Source organism: Heterodontus francisci, chromosome 16 (genome assembly GCF_036365525.1).
Source record: "Heterodontus francisci isolate sHetFra1 chromosome 16, sHetFra1.hap1, whole genome shotgun sequence".
In the NCBI taxonomy this organism is placed as follows: Eukaryota; Metazoa; Chordata; class Chondrichthyes; order Heterodontiformes; family Heterodontidae; genus Heterodontus; species Heterodontus francisci.
In genome coordinates, this window is record NC_090386.1 from 51932652 (window position 1) to 51954787 (window position 22136).

Here is a 22136-nt window from a genome sequence, read left to right on the forward strand (position 1 = left end):
TGAAAGTGGAAGTTTTTAAAATGCATTTTCAATTGACTGACAACAGCTAAATTATTGTGAAGACCTAATGACCTTTTGTCTTCAGATTATGTTGCAGTGTTTGGTCAAAACTATAACATGGAAATCTAAATACTCACAGTTTAAATGAGTTAAATTAAGACATAGTCTTAATACACAAGAAACTAATCATCTATTTAAATTACTGGTTGAAAACGGGTTTAGAAATGACAATGATAGATTTGCCATATATTTTAGGCACCAGAAACAAGCAGCAGGTTATCTGGTGGCAGGAGCTTTACCATGATTTACCAAAACTATAAACTCTTGTTCTCAATAAATGGAACATGATAACCTTGAAATTAGAAGAATGATTTTGTTCTGGAAGACAGATATTGAAGCAGTATTGTCTATATGAAGTGTGACATCTAGATTTCTCTAGAATATTTTGGTATAGTAAGAAAGTTACTATACATCAGACAGCCACCAATTTACGACTAGCCTCTAAATTCCTCTCTAATTTCACTTTCAAAATTGCGAAGTAATTCTATAGCTCACGAAGGTGATGGTGAAAGGGGATTTCCTCCGTGTGCTATATAATCCATTCTTAATAGACAAATTTGCAATTTCACATATATATAGCAAGTAGAATAAATCTTTTTTTCTCTCTCTCTAATTTCAAATCAATCACTTCCAGTCCCAAAATGCATCAATGAACAATGGAAAAATTGTCTTTTTTTGGTTCTAAATACCAATTGTGGGATCTTTTAACTTTGAAATGTACAAATTTTGAAAATTCGAGGCCAGAGGAAAATAGGCATTCCGCTAATTTTCTATATAAAGGAATTAAAGTTTTCAATTAATCAAATTTTAATCAGATTTCATTTTGAAATACAATATGCATTAATTGTAGATCATACACAAGTACAAGGCTGTAATTTAGTTTCTGGGTTTAATATATAAACTTTGACATTAACCTTGGGTTATGTCATCCAAGTACCTAGAGTACATCACACATTGCATATATTATAAATATTCTGGTTCTCAGCATTCCCAATTTAATTGATAAAGGATTAGTTTGTAAGGATTAGTTTGTCTCCAACATGTAAAGCAAATGTTTTACTTTAAAATAAGACAAAATGATTTTTATTCACCAGCTTTTATTGTTATATTCAACAGTATACATGCCAAGTTTTCTGTTCCCATTTCTACAGAATGCATTTGGTACCAAGTCCATGCTTTGTGAAAAGTATAGCAAAGGGATTTAAAGTGCAATATCTCTTTTGTTTTATTTGGACTGAGGAATAGTTTTCTGGACAAATTCAAGTAACTTCAAAGTTAAAAAAGTTGGTCACAAAAATGAAGCTGTTAAAAGATGGCTCAAACTCTAAAAATACCAGGTTTGTACAGGTCAAGGCCATCATCTCTCAGGTTTTTCCACATCATCTTTATACAATTTGGTCTGAACTTCCGAATTGCTCTGACAGGTCTCATTAAAAGGTTGGATGGTTCCAACAACTCATGGGCAATATTTATTAAAATAAATTCATGATTTGTATGAAGCATATTTATGACCACTATCTAGTGTCTTAGCCCCACAATGGGAAGGAAAAAAATAGGTACCACAATGCTTTATGTAGTGTAGGGAAAGCAGACCTCAAAAATGACTACAAAAGTTGAAACCTCTACCGATTTTCTCCAGTTCATACAAATATATCATATCATATTATGCACAAGGCTACAGTCTCTGATTCTAAAACGTGACACTTTTTAGTGTGATCATATAAATGTACATTGTATAGCGGTAAGAAAATACTGATATTTGTGCCTATTCTTTACAAATCTTTTCATAAAAAATCACATAAAATCAATGCAATAGCATATTATTCACAAACAAAAAAGCTAAAACTCAGCACAGACATTTTCATTAAATGTTTATCTACAGCTGCTTGAAAGAGAAACAATTTGTGGCTATATATTCACCGTATGGAACATAAACTATTTGGAATGATAGTAACTGGTCAAGATTTTTAGGTCAGAGTGCAGTGTTTAATATATATAGTTCTAAGAGGTAGTAAATGAAACACAGAAAAGACTAACACTCCAAACTCTATTATCACTGCAGTTTGTTTTCCCATTTTAGTAATTACTATATAATATAATCCAATCCAAGATGATAAAAATAGCTTGATCATTTTGGAATCACCATTTCAAAACAAGCAATTACACATTATCCTCTATTTGTAGTGGTTATTTTAGAGATGAAGAACTAACAAATGGTGCACAAAGAATTCAGCAGCATTGTCCTATTAAGACAAGTAGTATGGCTAGTAGCCAGCAGAGGGTATATAAACAAGCAAGATGCACATCTTCAGAGGTAAAATAAACTATTTGATTCATTTAACCCAGTTCTCCAATAAATTGGTAAGCATTACTGTATTCTGAACAATAAAAACAGAGTCTGCACTCTTATGCAAAAGACGCATTTAGTTTGTAAAAAAGGAGCTGTATGCTTCATTGAAAACATTTTACATCAGAACAACCAAAAATAATGGTTTTTAAGTTAACGTTCAGGAAATCTGAAATTGTCCAGTGTCATTATGAATAGGTCAAAGCAAGTGCATTTCATATATTTCATGTCCAGTTATCATTTAAAAGTGATTTTTCACACTGACCATCTTGTTTTTGATGCAAAAGAAATATTCCCCCTTTATTTTAAACTGAGTAAAGCAAGGTTTTTGCTTTTTAACACAACTGATCATGCAGCTATCAACTTATTTGCTGGGGGAAAGAGTACATTATTTTCATGTAGATTCAGCAGGCTTATTTACCTGAAAAATAAACTTCAGTTCAGCAAAATTGCAGTTTGTTCGTATTCCATGTGATCATATTTCAGACACAGTTATATAACAACCCTCCAAATTAAAAAAAAAAGCATTTCTGCATTAAGACAATTAAATATTGCAGTAGCAGTGTGATTAGAATATATGGTATGATTGACCCTACTTGGTGTTAGCTTTACACAGCAAAAGATAACTTTTAAAATCTAAATTTAAAGTAAAAAGCATGGAATAGTGAAAGCAAATAACTTGGAGGATCTTCAACTTGGTGCACTATAGTTGCAATTTCGGAACATTGCTACAAAATAGCCCCATCGTAAATTTAAAAAACTACAGTTCTATATTTTATATAGAATTTGAATACTAGAAACAGTTTCGATTCAAACTCAAGCCTCTTAGTTACATCCAGTAATTTATGTTCTATTTATTCGGTTACTGAGAATACTAATGCAACTCTTATGCAGATGTACTCCTAGATTTTAGTAATGCTTTAAAAATTATAAAGCTTCTATTTATGTAAATAATTAATTTATGATGGTTTTACAGCATTACCAAAGCATTGCATTCATGAGGAAGCCAGCTGCCTAAGGTAAACACGTATCAATTTAATATGCACGTTTTAAAAGTATTTAATATGTTCTGTTCAATTTAACTTTTTGCTAGTGTCATGTATTTTAATACAAATGAGTTTTCAGTGAATTCATTCTTTTATTGGCGATCATAAATGTGTGCACAAGTTAGAATTCCAAACACACAATTTAGAATTAGACATTTCAGCTCAGGGAGGCATTTGACAGATTATACTTGTTCCAGGAGCAAAGGAACATGAACTTTTTATAGGTTTGACATGGATTAATCCAATTTTGAATTTATTGAACTTATCTATAAAACAATGAATAGTGTTTTAAAAAGTCAGATGCCTATCAAAAAGGGAAAGATTTGAAATTTGGGGCAAGACTACATATTGAAATTAGTGCATCAGTATACACAGCTGCATTAAAGGCAGTTAGAAATGCTTTTGCCTAGCTTTACATTGTATATCATTTTTTTCTGTTTCAATAAATTACATAGTCGTAAAAGGTTTCAGTTTAGGATAATTATAGTGGAGGTAAATTAAGATAGGAGAGAGAATAAAAATTATTCCACCTAAAGCCTTATTCCTTCAAATGCAATTTAGTAAAAGATCAACTTCAATTATTTTGTTGAGCCCAAAATTTATAAGCCAGTTTTACATCCTCATATTGTGAGGCATGTTGACAGGCTGTCAGTAGAAAGCATTTTCAATTTCACCAACATAAACTGTCATAGAACTAAATGTTGCCTGAAGTGGATTCCCACCAAATGCAATAGTGTCAAGAAAGTGGCACTTTTGCTTCAGCATGAGTACAACAGGTGCAAATCTAACTTAAATTGTTCTCAGACAGCTGGTTGGATCACAGAGAAACTTTTTTAAAGCTGTTTGCGAACATTGAAAGTCCAATTTGTATACTGATCAGCAACTGATGTAGATTGTAGAATACACATCAGGACTGCCAGCTCGAGGTTTCTCTAACCGAATAGCAGTTTTGAACTGGTACTTGGAGTACAACAGCATTAGACTCTCATCATGTGCCATTCCCAAGCAAAAAGACCCATCAGGCATCCTGCTTCCAAATCTCTGCCAGTGGTGCTCTAATCCTAGCAGCTGGGCGAGAGTGGCAGACAAAGTCTGCAAAGTCCACTAAATATCCTTTCCATCCCGTTGTGGAAGACCTGGTGTTATCTCAGCACCACTCCATAATGGGTAGAGTGATTTAAGATGGGCAAAGAGAACAGCATGAATACACATCCACCACTGTGTCAGAGTGTAATGCAAATCAATATACATTTTTTAAAATCCAGCTAATTGAAATTGAGCTCAATAGGATTCTACTGTAGTTCCAGAATTTTAGTATTTAGTATTAGACAGGGAAATTTCTGGATCTTCAGTCAAAATCCAACGTGGATCGTTTGGCCAAAATGGTTACTCTTCACAAATGATTTAAAGGCCACAAAAAGTGGTGAGTTCAGATACTACCGAGTTCAGATCTTGAACACCATCGAGTTCAATAAGGCTGGCCCTAGAAAAATATTTTCTTGTGCATTCAATTAAAGGACCAGTATGACATAAATGTATACGTTAATTGTAATTAGAATACCCAAGTGTTTTATATATTGTTTAAAAAAAAGGTATGCTCAAATGTTAACTAGGACTTTAAAAAAAAACAAATCTACATTCTTAGTGGAAAGAAGGGTCTGTGCACGATAGATGTATTGTTGCCAGGTGGCTTGAATCCTTGGCTGTACTTCCAAAATCAATTAACACCTCTATTATGGGCTCCTCCAGCCAATTTAGGCAAATCTGCTTTCATGCCAGCATGCAGAATTTGCAGCACCTTCTTTTGCCTGTTTAGTTTGCTGCCACCCTGACCCCAATACATAGCGTGCAAGTGTAGGCCACAAAACACAATGGCAAGCTTGAAAAAAAAGTTTCTTGTGTAACTAAAAACACAAGAAAAATTTCATATTGCATTTTAAGTAGATTTGTTTTTTGTGATAATAGGAAAGACTTCTAGCTGGGTGAAGCAACTGGATATCATGCAAGCTAAGAGTATGTTGCAGCAGGCTTCTACAGAAAGCATGAATACAAACTAGGACATGACAACCAGTAAGCATCTACGTTACAATCAATTTACCCACAAACCTACAACAGATAAGCAAACCCCCAACCCGTGCCCAACCCCAATCAGATCTCCCTCTAATAGCCCTAAAGTGTTTCCTGTTCCATTGTGAACTGGTTTGTGTCAGAAGTGGGGACCTCCCATATTTGCAAAGTACAGTATAAAATGGCACTGCAAATTTGATATAAATGCTAATCTAGTTGAAAGTTGAGAAACAGGAGGATGAAAATGCAACTTCAAAACTAACCTTAATTGAACACCTGTGAAGGCTTCATAAAATGCGAATGTACTTACGAGAACCCAATAAGAAAAACATTTTTAAAAAAGTGGTATCCCTCAGGCAAGAATCAGCAAAATAATCAAAGTAGATTATAAAATAAAATCCTCTAATAGAATTGGTGTAATAAGAATCAGTTACTTTTTCCCTGTGTTGGGGCCATGCAGGATGTATCCAGATCATCAAAAGGACATACTGGCAACTTCAACACAATGTTTACATCCAAACAATAAATTTGTTGAGTGCCTGGTCAGTTTGTGTTTTAAGTAAAACTTAATTGCTGTTAGTTTCAACTATCCAACTCTGAAGTTTCTTAGCTATAGAGATTTACAGCACAGAAGGAGGCCATTTGGCCTATCGTGTCTGTGCCAGATCTTTGCTGGAGATTTATTTTTACAAAGTCTATGCACAACACAGAAGAATTTTATGGCTTGTTTACTGGTACTGACGCTGTTAAATTTTCATTTCCTGGCTCAATTCCCATGTTCACATTAGTATCAGCAGCTCTGAGAGCATTCTCAGTTTTAAAAAAAAGCCATCTACGAATACTCTCTGGTAATGAATATCAAAATAGTTCTGTGCAAACATATACAATTCCAATACAAGAAGTGAATTTTATTGAGCCAAAGTAGCTTATAGGTATTGTTAGTGATTTAGTTGGTCTGTTTTGAGCCATAATTATAAAACGTATTGTTCCTTTAAGTTGAGCAGTACACTTGATCTAGACTAGTTATAAAAACAAAACCAGAGAACTGGATTTTGCACATCAGCCTCTGCAATGTGCATTTTTATAAAGAATTAAATAGTAATTATACAACTGCAGGAATATGGTGACATTTACAATTATATCTAATCCCATTTTACTGTGCAGTCACTGTGGGTTAAATGTACCAGTTATACAGAATGCCCAATGATACCCTACCAATTACATGCACACATGCAACAGAACCTTCTAAAGTGGAGGGGGGGGGGGGGGGGGCAAGGTGGTCAAGTAAGCAAGAGGAGTTAGGTTACGTTAAAACTATATTTTGGTTTTCAATTTTACAAATCAGATTACTCAATTTATGATCTGAAAAGGAAATTAAAATGAATCATCACTTCTAGGAATTGTACTGTAAACAGCCAGACATTGGTGTGTTTCTACAATGATCAGAACACTATTTAGATAGGGCAATGCTTGATCATCTTTCTTTTTCTTAGTTGTGTGTGTTTGGGAGGGCGGGTTTATTTGTTTCACCTTTCTAAAAGTTGCAGTTCTCTGAAAAATATTCCTATTTAAAATATGTACACAAATGGAAAGGAATGGGCCCAAGCAGTGAAAATCTCACTACTCTACCATTTTAAGTCTTGCAGTCCTCAGGAGATAGCAATAGTTAAAATATTATGCTGTTCATTTCACACATGCAAGTGTTTGCAAATTATGACAAAAAGCTACTGTGCAGCATATAAAAACAGGCAACACTAAAAAAAAACAGCATCATTGGCACCCTTTAAGTGCATGTTAATAAACCTATAGTGTAATAACAGTCCCATCCTCCTCCATGCTTCGTCTATTCACATTCTGTGTTTCTACGGGATCCACTTTCGTGGTAGCAGCTAATGAGTGTATATTTCCTTCGCTGCTGGCAACTGAACCATTTGGAGTTAAACCAGGATTGTTGTCACTTTTTGTTAAGGATACTATGCTAGCACTGGTAGATGTTGACACTGGAATATGCTGTGGCTCACCACTGCCCTCTATAACTATGTCTGTTTCTTCATCGCTGTCCATTTCTTCCGAATGGAAATTCTGCATAACATGTGGGGATGCCATAAAAGTGGGATGGCTGGTACCACTGTCAGTGGACTGGCCTGAACTACCAGATGTCCGACTTATCCTCACATTATTTCTTTGATTTGCTGGCTTCACAGTTATTATAAGATTGTGGCTATTTGCGATCATCATATCAGTCACCTGATCGAGGCTCTTACCCGACACCTCAATACCATTCACCTCAAGAACTTCATCATTTACGGCCAACAGACCAGTGCTTTCTGCCAAACCTCCCTGCACCAATCTAGAGATGAAAATCCCAGGGACTTTTTCAAGTCCATGGGGAGTTACTCGGACACTTGAGCCATCACGAATGTAGAATCCTAGTGGTTTATCAGACCCGTGTTTATATAGCCGTACTCTTCGATGGGTTTCTGGAAGAATGTCCACATCAATGATCGAAGACACCGGGCGGAAATCACGTGGCAAGCTGATGGCAATTGGAGGTTTCTTTCGGTTAATGTCAGGACGCAGTACATTTGACAAGACGTTCTTTTTCCGTGTTAAAGTGTCTGTACCAAAGGCACTGTAGTCAGCATCCTCTGCAAAATTCAAAATAAATAACATTAAATGGACAAGTTGTAAATGTCTAAATCATCTGTGGCAACTTAAAGTAAAATAGTATCCAAGGTAAATTCTTCGACATTAAAATTGAAGGTTAACCATAAAAAAAAAATTTTTTAATGGTAGCTCAGTGACTCAGTCACCAATTTTCACTCTCTCCCTTTACATGGGGAAACAACTGCACCTGTTCAAATCAAGTGTGTTCGCAACACACTGGCACTACGATCCTTTTGGCTGATTATTTTTTACCCATAATATTTGCTGGGGTATAGAGTGTTATTTCTGCCGACAACAGAATTTTCCTGCAAACACAAGCTCCTCTTTACGACTTCAGTTATAGTAATTCCAAGAATGCTGATAGCTCCTTTGAGTCCTTTCTATGAATGTGCAATTTGACAGTGAATGACTGCATTGCTTTAAGACATTTATAGCTCAAATAAGTCACTGCTATACTCAGAAACTTGAGAGAAGACACAAACTAATTTAAAAGCTTAACATTTATAAATTTTATGGATTAAGTTTGTATATTGCCTTAAAAATAGAGATTACAGAATGTTTTACTGGAGTGAAAACCCCAGTTGCACCACACTGAAGTGTAGGCGAATAGTTCCACATTATAGCATGCAGTGATTATCCAATCCCACATTCTGCCAGACGTTCAGAAATCAAATCCTGCTTCCCAACTGGTGACTAGAACACAAAATCCAGGGCATCCACTAATAACACACTGCAACCAGCCATTAGGTTTGCAAGAGCATGTTGGGTCGATGCCTTTTCTTTCTGTACCAAACTGCAGAACATTTCAACTTTATGGTCCAACTGAGCAGTGCCAAGCTGTCACTTATCTGCATTTCCTTATACTCAACAGGAACTGCTCATAGGTTCAAGTGACCTTACATGAAATATTGAACAGGCTGGGGCTTTTTCCTCTAGAAAGGCAGTGGCTGAGGGGTGAGCCAATAGAGATCTTTAAAATTATAAAGGAGTTTGACAAGATTGACCTAGAGAAGTTGTTTCCACTTTGGGGGGAAGGTGAGTACGACTATATAAACACGGGTCTGCGCTCACCTGATTTCATTTTTATCTATCCAGTCATAGCCGGAGAATCACCTGCAATGGCTTCTCTTCCCACTCCCACACTGTTACCTCTCGTGTGCCACAAGAATTCATCTTTGACTCCCTCCAATTCTCATCTACCTGCTGCACCTTGGCGACATCATCTGAAAACAAAGCTTCAGTTGTCACATGCACACTGACAACACCCAGCTCTACCTGACTACTGTCTCTCTATACCCCTCCACTGTCTCAGACTTGTCAGATTGTTTGTCCGACATCCAGTACTAAATGAGCACAAATTTTTAAATTAATTATTGGGAAGACCGAAGCCATTGCCTTTGGGCCCTGCCACAAACTCCCTTTCCCTATCAACTGAAGCTGAACCAGCCTATTCACAAACTTGATGTCATATTTGACACTGAGAGGACCTTTTGACCACATATCCACACAATCACCAAGACCAATATCCATCTGCATAACATCACCCAAAACTACCCCCTGCTTCAGCTGAAACACTCATCTAAGGCTTTGTTACCTCTAGACTTGACTATTCCAATGCATTCCTGGCTGGCCTCCCATATTTTATCCTCCAAAAATTTGAGGTCATCCAAAATTTTGCTGCTCTTGTCCTAACTCATATCATGTCCTGTTCACCATCATTCCAGTGCTTGCAGACCTACAATGGCAGCCGGTTAAGCAGCACTTCGATTTTAAAATTCTCAACCTGGTTTTCATGTCCCTCCATGGTTTTGCCCCTCATAATCTCCTCCAGCCTTACAACTTAGATATCTGCGCTCTAATTCTCTTGTGCATCCTTATGTTTAATTGCTCTACCAATGGTGGCTGTGCTTTCAGCTACCAAAGGCCTAAACTCTGGAATTCCCTCCCTAAATCTCTCCACCTCACTACCTCTTTCCTCTTTTAAGACGCTCCTTAAAATCTACCCATCTTGACCAAGCTTTTGGTCATCTGCCCTAATATTTTATGTGGCTCGGTATCAAATTTTGTTTGATAGCGCTCCTGTGAAGGACTTTGGGCATTTTACTCAGTTAAAGGCATTATATAAATACAAATTATTGTTGTTATATTTGCTTTTTAACTATCCAAGCTATAGTCCAAAATGGCCCAAAGTTACAATTCAATTGGATTCATTAAAAAGTTGGGCAGATTCTCTCCATATACACAAAAGAAATCTGCAAGAACAGATTTCCAAAGGACATAAAAGTGGCCATGAAGCTACATGTGAAGTTTCTCAATGTTCTGATGTGAAGGAGCTTTTCAGACATACAGCTAGGTGGTGTAGTCTTCATTCTCAGAACTTGCTGTTCCTAAGGGCACACAAAGAAAACACACCTACAATCATTAACCTTTCATTTGCTATCATTCCAATGTCATTCAATCTCGTCTCGCTTCAAAACATTCCTTCCGTTAGTCATTTATCTGAATTATAACCAGTTGGGCAACTTGAAAGAAATGTTGGAGAAACCAATTTCTTTTATGATCACTGCCGACTACTGTACACATCTTTAAAAAATTATAATATTCTCTTTCAGTTTTGTCAGCATGTTTCTGCTAACACAAGGCTGATGTTATACATCCGTGATGCAGCAGTGTCACACCAACTTGCTTTGCTGAATGACAATTTTCTTTAATCCACTGACTGGAGATCTAAATTTATATATTTTTTTAAATGACTTTGCTAGCAGCTCAAGATGGCCACCTAATTTGCAACACTGTATCCTACATTGCAAGGCTTGTGAGAAAGGAGACAAAATTTCTGCTCATCCCAGCAAGAACCAAGACCCAGGAAGTTTAAGGGAACTGCTTGTTCTTTTAGCAAGAAGAAATACTGCTAACTACTATGTTTGAATCACTGAGTGACTGTCATGTGACAAGCTGCTCCCCATCTGTGGGTGTTAAGTTGGTGTCTCTCTGTAGCAGCAAGGAGAAGCAACTGGATTCTTTGACACATGCAGACCCAAGTGGGGGCCCCTTCTCTCTCTCCACTCCAGACTGCGGGGGAGGGAGGGAGCGAGAGTGAGTGAGGTGAAAGTTGGCACGTAGTTGATTATTTTAATTAGCTCGGTTTATATGCAATAAAGTTAGCCACTTTCTTTGTTAAACTCAAGAAAACCTGTCCGATTACTTACTTGTTATGATCATAAGAACCAAACACCTACTAAATTGGCCAATACATCCGCTTGAAGAATGAATTAAACCTGCTGTGGTCAAAGGAGAGGGAAAAGCGGGAAGCCCTTTGACCCCTCCTCACCTGAATATAACAGAAATTTGGGGGCTCTCGTGCAGGATCAAACCCAAAGACAAACGGGAAATTGGAAGTGGGAAACCAAATTGATCCCAAGCAATAACTTTAAAAACTTCAATACAGCTTTTCTTGTGGTTTTCAGTGCTAGAGTACTAAATTGTCCACATTTGAGGCCAGTACCTTCCTAGAAGAGTGAAGTGATTTGGGCCAGGTCTTATCTGTTGAAGGGTTGAGGAATGTAGCTGGGCCGTTAGAGATTACTTTCCGTCCAAAAGCTAGGAAATCCGAAATCCTAAAACGTGTGTCCAACCATTTTAAAATTGGCACTGAAGAACCAGACACAGGCTTAGAATCGGAAACAGACAGAGTAACATTAGCTAAGATACAGCTAGAACAGAGGAGACTAGAATTATAATTCCAGAGAGAAAGAGGAGAGCGAGCATCAAGAAAGAGAAAAAGAAACAGCTTTCCAAAGTTCAGGATCAAGTGCTGAGCTCTTAAAGTTCTCCCAATGATACCAAAGTTCAACAAAGGGGATGTGGAAGCATTTTTCATCTCTTTTGAAAAGCTTGCAAAACAGTAGAAGTGGCCAGTAGACAGCTGGATATTGTTATTGCAGAGAAATCTGACAGGAAAAACTCATGAGGTTTATTCACTGATGCCTGATGGGAGTTCATCAGATTAGGAGATAACTAAAAATGCTATCCTGAGTGCAAACGAGCTAGTACCGGCAGTATACCACCAAAAGTTCCAAACCCTACAAAAACAGCTGGAACAAACTTGCATAGAGTTTGAAAGGGTTATGCAACTTTTTTTTGACTGATAGATATGGACACCCAAGATCAGAGAGGTGATCCTTCTCGAGGAATTCAAAAACTTGCTTCCTATTTCCATAAAAAAACCACGTGGAGGAACAAAAGGTTCCAAGAGCCAGGGAAGCAGCAATCCTGGCTGATGATTATACATATGATTATACTTATCCGCAGGCCCTTGTCCCAAGCGAAACCCTTCCCTAGTCACCTCTAAAAACCTGAAAAGGATAGCAGGAGAGAGGGTGATAGGAGAATCAACAGCCATGAGCGAGAAGGGAGAGCTGGAAACACAGGGGCCCTCCTCAGGCCAGAAAGGAAGGTGCCAAGAAGCAGTGATGCCCGAAAGTCTGTATGTTTCTAGTTCAACAAGGCAGGTCACCTTTGAGTTGACTGCTGGAAGTTACAGGGAAAACCCATAGGTTTAGCCAGGGGACACCAGACCAGTGCAGGAAAAGGGGCCCTGATAGAAAGCACAGCAGGCCAGGCTCTGGCTTTAGCTGCTGCAGTAAAACCCAGTAAACCTACTGCTGAAAGTGCAGGAAAACTTAAAATCCCTGAATTACTGGGATTTTGTGTCCAGGGGAAAAGCGAATAAGCCCATGGTCAGACTTATGCATACAGGGACCACCCAATCCCTTCTGCTGGGATGACCTTTCCCCCAAAGAGTGCATTAAATGCTAGAGTGCTAGTAAATGGTATTGGAGGAAAGTACAGACTCATACCTTTATACTGGTTGCACCTGGAGTGCGACCATGTTTCTCGACCAGTAACCATGGGGATTGTCCCGAGTTTACCTGTGGACAGGGTTGACCTGCTCCTGGGTAATGATCTAGCAAGGACGAATGTGGTAGCTTCCTCAGTGGTTTTAGAGAGACTGAAAGAGGTCAGGGAGACAGAGCGTTTACAGGAAAAGGTCCCTGGCATTTTCCCTGACACTGTGGTGACCCAGTCCATGGCCAAACAAGCTCCATCCGAGGAGGCTGACCTGGCACAGCAAACAGATGACCCTACAGTCTGGTTCGCTGAAACCTTCTTTGGGATGTTAGAGGACGCAAGGGATGGATTAAACAGGTCTTCCTTGGTCGAGGGTCAGCAAGTCGACCCAGAGTTAAAAGTCAACAGAGACTGCCCAAACTGCAGCTGAAGCAGAAGGAGTTCCAGAGTACTACTATATAAAGAATGAGGTGCTGATGAGGAAGTGAAGACCTCCTCACAGACGTGCAGACGAAGAGTGGACAGTGGTTCACCAGGTAGTGCTGCTGCCGAGGTATTGTTAGGAAATATTGAGAATAGCCCATGAGATTCCAATGGCTGAGCATGTCGGTATCAGAAAAACCCAAGCCCAAGCCCGCACAAGACAGCATTTTCACTGGCCACAACTCCACAAGGATGTAGTGGAGTTCTGTAAGACTTAGCACATGTGTCAGGTTGTGGGGAAGCCTCAACCTGCAATAAAACCTGCACCCCCAATTCCCATACTGGCTTTTGGAGAACCATTCAGCAGAGTGCTGGTGGATTGTGTAGGGCCCTTGCTGAAAACAAAACAGAGATAATTCTCACCATTATGGATGTGGCTACCTGATTTCCAGAGGCTATCCCTGTAAGAACTATAACTGCCAAGGTAGTGGTGGAGGGGCTAATCCAATTTTTCACCTGGTCACAGACTTGAATTTTTTTTTCCTCCCTGTATTTTAAAAAAGTGTGCGTGCCTTTAAGACTGTCAAAAAGCGGTGCATCTTTAAGGGAGGAGAACATTCTGGAGAGTGTACCACAGCTGCATTTTGGTTACCGAGCAACAGCAGCAAAGAGGTCGCATGGTATATGTGTCCATTTTGACTGTGTGTGGAGCTAGCAGAAACCAGTTTCGAGCAGTTCGTTCTGAGCTTTTTCCAGCGAGACAATCTGGAGAAAGGAGTTGTTCTGTTCTCTCTCTCTCTCTCAAGAAAAATTCTACAAGGCTACAAACCAAATTAATTCCTAAGTAAATAAGAAAAGCTTTTCTTTCTTAACAAATTATTTTGTACTACTGTGCTTACTGTGAAAGGAACTGTTAATGCTACTGCAACCCAACTGCCGGCCTATCAAGAACTGAGTATTTTTCATCAAATCCAAGACTTAAAGAACTTTGATCATCTTCACATCAGAAGATCTCAGTCACCAGGAACGTAAAATGCAAAAACTTAATTATATTTCTTCTCAAGGAACAGCTAATTTTTAAAAAACTATACCTTTAAAACCGGACCACTGTTCTTTTTGAATATATGTGCGTCAATGCGTCTGGGATCAGAATCAGACTCATTGGGGGGGCTCACATTTGGAATCATATTAATTACTTGTCTGTGGGATAACACATAAATTGGGGTTTTGCATCTGGCATCATATTAATTGTTCTCGTGACTGGGATCATAGATTTGGATCCCAACAATCGAGTTTCCAATTATGAAAATAAAAGGAACCCGGTTTCTTGTATAATAAAGGTACAGTCTATACCATATTCATGGCATTAGCAGTTGCAGCAGAGCTTCTGGGTAAGGCAAATGTATCCCTCAGGTACTTGATAACTAACTAAGAATAAACTAAAAGAATTGGCGGCAACATTGGGGTAGAATTGAAATCAGATGCCAAAAAAGGAGTGATAATTAACCTAATAGCCCAACATCTGGAATTAGAAGATGATGACGAGGAACAAGAAGGTAGTAAGTCAGAGAATGGTGCAGTGGAATTGGCTAACATTCAGTTACAGCTGAGGCAACTGGAGGTTCAACAGGAAAAAAGAAAAAGAAATAGCAATAAGAAAACTTGAGGCTGAAAAAGAATTAAGAAAACTTCAACTTGAAAAAGAGGAAAGGCAGAAGGACAGGGAATTTAGTTAAAACAGATGGAACTGAGACAAAGGTGTGGTCTTGACTCAAGGGAAAATTCGGGTCAGGAAGAATCTGAATTCAGCTCAGGACCCAACGAAAAGCTGTTTAAATTTATACAGGCTCTTCCCAAGTTTGAGGAAAGTGATGTAGAGGCATTTTTCATATCTTTTCAAAAAATAGCCAAACAGATGAAATGGCCAAAGGAAAGCTGGACACTGCTTACGCAAATCAGATTGGTAGGCAGAGCTCGAGAAGTTTATACATGCTTCCTGAAGAGGCTTCTGCAGATTATGAGATGCCAAAAAAGGCTATTCTCGCTGGGTACGAGTTAGTCACTGAAGCTTACCATCAGAAGTTTTGGAACTTACGGAGATTGGCTGGGCAGACGTATGTAGAATTTGAGAGGGTGAAGCAAATTAATTTTGACCGTTGGATACGGGCATTAAAGATGGAAACCACATGAGAACCTTTGAGGGTTGATCGTCTTAGAGGAATTTAAAAACTCCATTAATTCAGTAGTGAGAACTGATGTAGATAACCTGAACGTTTTGAAAGCTTGGCAAGCAGAGGAAATTATTGATGATTGAGCTTGTGAATAAGCCAAAACATTTTGTCCATCACCCCCATAAACGCGAGAAGGATAGAAAGTGGGAGAGTGAAAGGAAGGCAAGTAGCTGGGGACAGGAAGGAACAGCTGGGAATGCCCCTGGATCACCTCCACAGGCTAGAAAGGAAGGTACTGAGGTTGAAATGAGGTTCACAAGCCAAAGTGTTATCATTGCCACAAAATAGGTCATCTTCGGTCAGAATGCTGGAAATTGCAAGGTAAACCCATCGGACTTGTTGGGATACGCAAAGCTAATGTAGCGGACAAGACTCTGACTGAGAGTATAGCAGACCAGGCTACAGCTTTAGCAGTAGCTGTAAAACCAGATACAAAAATAAGAGTGTGTAGCGGTTAAGAATAAGATACCCGAAAGTTATAATGAATTTTTGTCAAAGGGGAAAGTAACTCCATGTCCTGTAAGTGAGGCAGGAACACCTGTCATTATACTCAGGGATACAGGAGCAACCCAAACACTCTTGCTGGGGAAAGATATAACGTTTCCACCAGAGAGCGCCTTGAACGCTAAAGTTTTGGTTAATGGAATTGGCAGGGAGTATATACCCGTACCTTTATATAAAGTATGCCTAGGGAGTGACTTAATATCTGGGATAGTAACTGTAGGAGTTGTCCACAGTTTGCCAGTAAAGGGAATTGATCTACTCCTAGGAAACGATTTGGCAGGATCAAAAGAATCAGTTTCTCCTATATTTACAGAGGAACCAAGTGAAATTAAGGAAATGGAGCAATTACAGGAGCAAGTTCCGGGAATATTTCCTGCGCGTGGTCACCCGAGCAATAGCTAAACAGGATCCATTGTCGGAGGTAAAAGTGGCACTACAAACAGATAGCCAAGAATCTGAAACCTTATTTGGGGATTTAGGTAATCCAAATGAGATGTTTAACAGATCTTCTATCATTGCAGCACAGCAAGCTGATCCAGAGATAATACCGAATAGCACAGACAGCTTTGACAAAAGCTGAGGCGAAAAGAGTTAGTCATAGTCATAGAGATACAGCACTGAAACAGGCCCTTCGGCCCACCGAGTCTGTGCTGACCAACAACCACCCATTTATACTAATCCTACATTAATCCCGTATTCCCTACCACGTCCCCACCATTCTCCTACCACCTACCTACACTAGGGGCAATTTACAATGGCCAATTTACCTATCAACCTGCAAGTCTTTGACTGTGGGAAGAAACCGGAGCACCCGGCGGAAACCCACACGGTCACAGGGAGAACTTATAAACTCCGCACAGGCAGTACCCAGAATCGAACCCGGGTTGTTCGAGCTGTGAGGCTGCGGTGCTAACCACTGCGCCACTGTTCCGGAAGACTATCATATGGCAAACGGGGTTTTGAGTTGGAAACGGAAACCGCCTCGTAGACCTGCAGACGAAGACTGGACAATTGTTGAACAGATAGTGGTACCACCTATATATCACCAGGGATTATTAAGGTTCGCACATGACATTCCTTTTGAAGAACATAGGGAATTTGGAAGAACAAATCACGTATAAGCCAACATTCTTCCTGGCCAGGTCTTACAAAGGATGAGACACAATTTTGTAGGACATGCCATACATGTCAAATGGTGGGAAAACTGCAACCTACCATAAAACCAGCACCAATAGTTCCCATACCAGCGATTGAGGAACCATTTAGCAGGGTATTAGTAGACAATGTAGGACCCTTGCTGAAACAAAAGCGGGACATCAATACATACTTACCATCATAGATATAGCTACTTGATTTCCAGAGGCCATTCCTCAGAGGACAATCACTGCTGGAATAGTAGTAGAAAAGTGAACCCAATTCTTTAGGAGATATGGGTTACTATTTGAAGTTCAATTGGATCAAGGTTCTAATTTCATGTCTAAGATATTTCAAGAAGTCATGGACAATTTGGGGATTAGACAGATGAAATTTTCAGCATATTACCCAGAGTCACAGGGAGCTTTAGAGAGACACCAAACTCTCAAAACAATGAGAACATACTGTCATGAATATTCACATGACTGGGATAAAGGACTAGACTTTCTTTTATTTGCCACCAGAGAATTACCGAAAGAGTCTACAGGCTTCAGTCCTTTCGAATTGGTGTACGACATGAAGTAAACAGGCCCTCTAAAACTCAAAGGACAGATTCTCAGAACAAAAGAATTAATCTTCGATACTGGACTATGTATCTGTGTTCTTGGAAAGGCTCACGAAAGCTTGCGGTGTGGTTCAGGAACACCTTAAAGCATCCCCAGGCAATTTGAAAAGATGGGCAGACAAGAATGCAAAAGCCCGCGATTTTCAACCAGGGGATGAAGTATTGGCGTTGTTACCGTTACAGGGAGAACCATTAAAAGCACGGTTCAGTGGCCCATATAGAGTGATCAAAAAAGTGGGTAAGGTAGATTACTTGATTGACACCCTGATCACCAGAAGAACTGGTTGTGTCACATCAATATGTTCAAGCAATATTATCGCAGGAAGGATAAGCCAGTACAGGTACACCAGGTAATTGGGACTGTTGAGAAGGAAAAGGGTAGTGAGGATGAGGCAGAAGCAGGCCTAAGAAATTCTCAGATTGAACCTCCAACTATCAGATTAGTGAAAACAGAATGGCTAGGAAAATTGGACAACATGCTTTTGCACTTAGAGGCAAAACAACGTGAAGACCGAACAAGGTTTTTCACAACATTTAAAAGAGTTCACAGGGATAAGCCGGGATGTACAACCTTTGCTACACATGATGTGGATTTAGGGGGAACCGTTCCTTTAAAACAACACCCTTACCACTTGAGTCCGGAAAAACAGGCTCAAGGGAAAGCAGAGATCCAGTACATGCTGAAAAACAATTTGATCGAATCTAATCAAAGTAGCTTGAGTTCACCGATAGTTCTAGTACCTAAACCGGACAGGTCAACCTGGTTCTGAATAGTGTTATGACCAGGTGAGAATGGGTCGCGGGTTCCTTCTCAGTCTTTGCCTGGTTTAATCGAAACAGGATTTAATTTTAAAACACTGTTTTTAGCTTCCCCTCAGTGAACCCTTGTTCACTGCTCCAACTGTAAGGCAAAGAAATCAAAGAGGTTTCCTTAGATTTAAACAAGAAAGGTAGAAGTTTATTAATCTTAAACTCTACTCCGGTCAACGACTTCGAATATGCAACGCGACCACACTAGCATGCATATGCGATAAACACACAAACACACAGATAGAAAAAGTAGAAGGAATAAAGGGGAAAAGTTTGAGGCAATAGCTGGTAGTTACAGTCCTTTAAGTTCAATGTGGAGTCTTTGGCTGCCGATAAGTCTTTCAAGCCGTTGGGACCCAGTTCACGCTTCAACTTGTTCCGATGTAGGAGTCTTTTCACTCGAGCGAGCGACACACAGAGACTTGCTTGTTTCAGCTTCAGTTGCACATCACCTTCTGAATTCAAACTGTCCAGTGGCTAGTTCAAAAAACCTGGACCAGCCAGTTAGTCATGTGACCAGCTGGTCTAATCAGTCTGTGGATTGTATCATCTTAGCAGGGCCTGGAATGCACTTCCGTACACCTTCAATGTCTGGTGATCAAAATCCATTTGGGTTAATTGGAGCAGGGAATAGTCCTTTGTCTCCACAAGCAGCGTCTCTTAGTATGCAAATGCCCTTCCAGCCCAGTGTCTGGTGATCTTCAAACAAGTCATTTCTTCACTCCAGCAACAATTTAAAATCTATGTTCATATGACAAAATTAATATGCCTCATTCTTGGCAGGTGGGGGTCTGCATGACAATAGACTACAGAAAAGTCAATGCTGTTAAGAAGGCAGACTCCTACCCAATTCCGCATTTAGAAGACTATATCGACAGAGTGGGCAGAGCTAGGTTTCTTACCAAGATTGACTTGCTAAAGGGATACTGGAAAGTTCCTTTGACTCCTCGATCCAAAGAGATATCAGCTTCAGTAACACCAGACGGTCGTTATCAGTGCCAGGTGATGCCACAGGCTAAAGAATGCCTCAGCCACTTTTCAAAGATTAATGAATCAGGTGGTAGCCAGTGTTCCCAACTGTGTAGTATATCTTGATGATATACTAATATACAGTAACACTTGGCAAGAACACTTAAACCATCTACAAATTCTGTTTAAAAAGTTACAAGCCAAGGACTTAGTAATAAATCTGGCAAAAAGTGAACTCGGAAAAGCAAGAATAATCTACCTTGGGCACAGTGGGGCAAGGTCAGGTACTGCCAAAAACAGCAAAGGTACAAGCCTTAATGGTGTTCCCTATCCCTAAATCTAAACGGGAAATAAGGTTTTTCGGGATGTGCAGTTTTTACAGGAAAGTTGTATGGAATTTTAGTACTGTGGCTGCTCCATTAACCAATTTGCTACAAAAAAAGAACAAGGTAGTATGGTCAGATGAATGCCAGCCAGCTTTTGAAAAGTTAAAGGCAGTCTTAACTAATGAACCGGTGTTGGCTGCTCCAAATTTCGCTAAACCTTTTAAAATAGTGATTGATGCTAGCAACCTGGGGTTGATGCAATCCTATTGCAGGATGATGAATCAGGCATACAGAAACCAGAAGAGTGTTTTCAAGAAAACCAAATTGCCATCAACAAAAGTATTCCACTGTGGAAAAAGCAACATTCGGACTTTTGCTGGCTCGCAAACATTTTGAGGGATGTGTCTGCCAGGACTATAAAGAAATACTAATATATACTGACCATAACCGATTAACGTTGCAGAAAAGTTTAAAAAACCAAAATGCTAGTATCTTTGGATGGAGTTTGTTGTTACAGCCTTATCATCTAAAGGTTGTACATATTTCGGGGACGTTTTGTCACAAAATTAACTATGTTAACTCATATAAATGGCAATGGCATAAAGAAAATGCTGTAAGTTATCAGCAGAGTGAATGGTATGTTAATGTGAAACAATGTTAGTGTTTTTCCAATTTCTATTTTTTCTTGCACTGTAATGAAATGCATTTCGGGAATGGCGTTTCATTTTGCCAAGGGCGGAGGTGTCACGGACTTGAATTATTCTTTTCTTACACGGAATTTAAAAAAGAGTGTATGCCTTTAAGACTGTTAATAAGCAGTGCACCTTTAAAGGATAACATTCTGAGGAGAGTGTACCACAGCTGCATTTTGGTTACTGAGCAACAGCAGGAGAGAGAGAGAGAGAGAGAGAGAGAGAGAGAGAGAGAGAGAGAGAGAGAGAGAGAGAGAGAGAGAGCGAGAGCGAGAGCGAGAGCGAGAGCGAGGTCACATGGTATGGTGTGTCCATTTTGACTGTGTGGAGCTAGCAGAAACCGGTTTCAAGCAGTTGGTTCTGAGTTTTTTTCCAGCGAGACGATCTGGAGAAAGGAGTTGTTCTGTTCTCACTCTCTCTCTCAAGAAAAATTCTACAAGGCTACAAACCAAATTAATTCCTAAGTAAATAAAAAAAGCTTTTTTTCCTTAACAAATTATTTTGTATTGCTGTGCTCATCATGGAAGGAACTGTTAGTGCTACTGCAGCCGAACTGCCTACCTATCAAGAACAGAGCATTTTTCATCAAATCCAACTGAAGACTTCAAGTGATTATCTTCACATCAGAAGATCTGTCACCAGGAACGTAAAACACAAAAACTTAATTATTTTTATTCTCAAGGGACAGCTAATTATTAAAAACTCTACCTTTAAAACCAGACCACTGTTCTTTCAATGTATATGCGTGAATGCGAGAGTTAGATTAACTTAAGCAGTTATAAGATCTTTAGACGCAGGTTTATCTTAGTGTTTAAGATTTAGTTTCTTTAATAAAGAGTTAATTTGTTGTTGTCTAAAGATACCTGGTTTGTCTGCTTCATTTGGGGGATACTAGGGTGTTTAATTTGGTAGTTTTTCTGATTTTGGTAAAAATGAATGAATATGCTGTGACCTGTGGAGTGATGGGACTGAAATAACAGTGCGTTTATTTATTTATTTAGAGATACAGCACTGAAACAGGCCCTTCGGCCCACCGAGTCTATGCCGACCAACAACCACCCATTTATACTAATCCTACATTAACCCCATATTCCCTACCACATCCCCACTATTCTCCTACCACCTACCTACACTAGGGGCAATTTACAACGGCCAATTTACCTATCAACCTGCAAGCCTTTGGCTGTGGGAAGAAACAGGAGCACCCAGCGGAAACCCACACGGTCACAGGGAGAACTTGCAAACTTCGTACAGGTAGTACCCAGAACTGAACCCGGGTCGCTGGAGCTGTGAGGCTGCGGTGTTAACCACTGCGCCATTGTGCCGCCCTATTGCTCCTGCCGCGGTCGTAACAACCGGATATGAGCTGCCTGCTGAGATCTGG

General features: G+C 39.4%; 1 protein-coding gene across 1 annotated transcript in view; it reads right to left on the minus strand.

Moving 5' to 3' along the window:
• Positions 1–793: 793 nt before the first annotated feature.
• Positions 794–22136, minus strand: part of LOC137378095 (partitioning defective 6 homolog beta-like) — a 100803-nt gene continuing 79460 nt past the window's right edge. Inside the window, exon 3 of the mRNA XM_068048179.1 lies at positions 794–8168. Within this exon, the coding sequence (XP_067904280.1) occupies positions 7324–8168 (845 nt within the window). The 3' untranslated portion in view covers positions 794–7323. The remainder of the gene's footprint in view (positions 8169–22136) is intronic.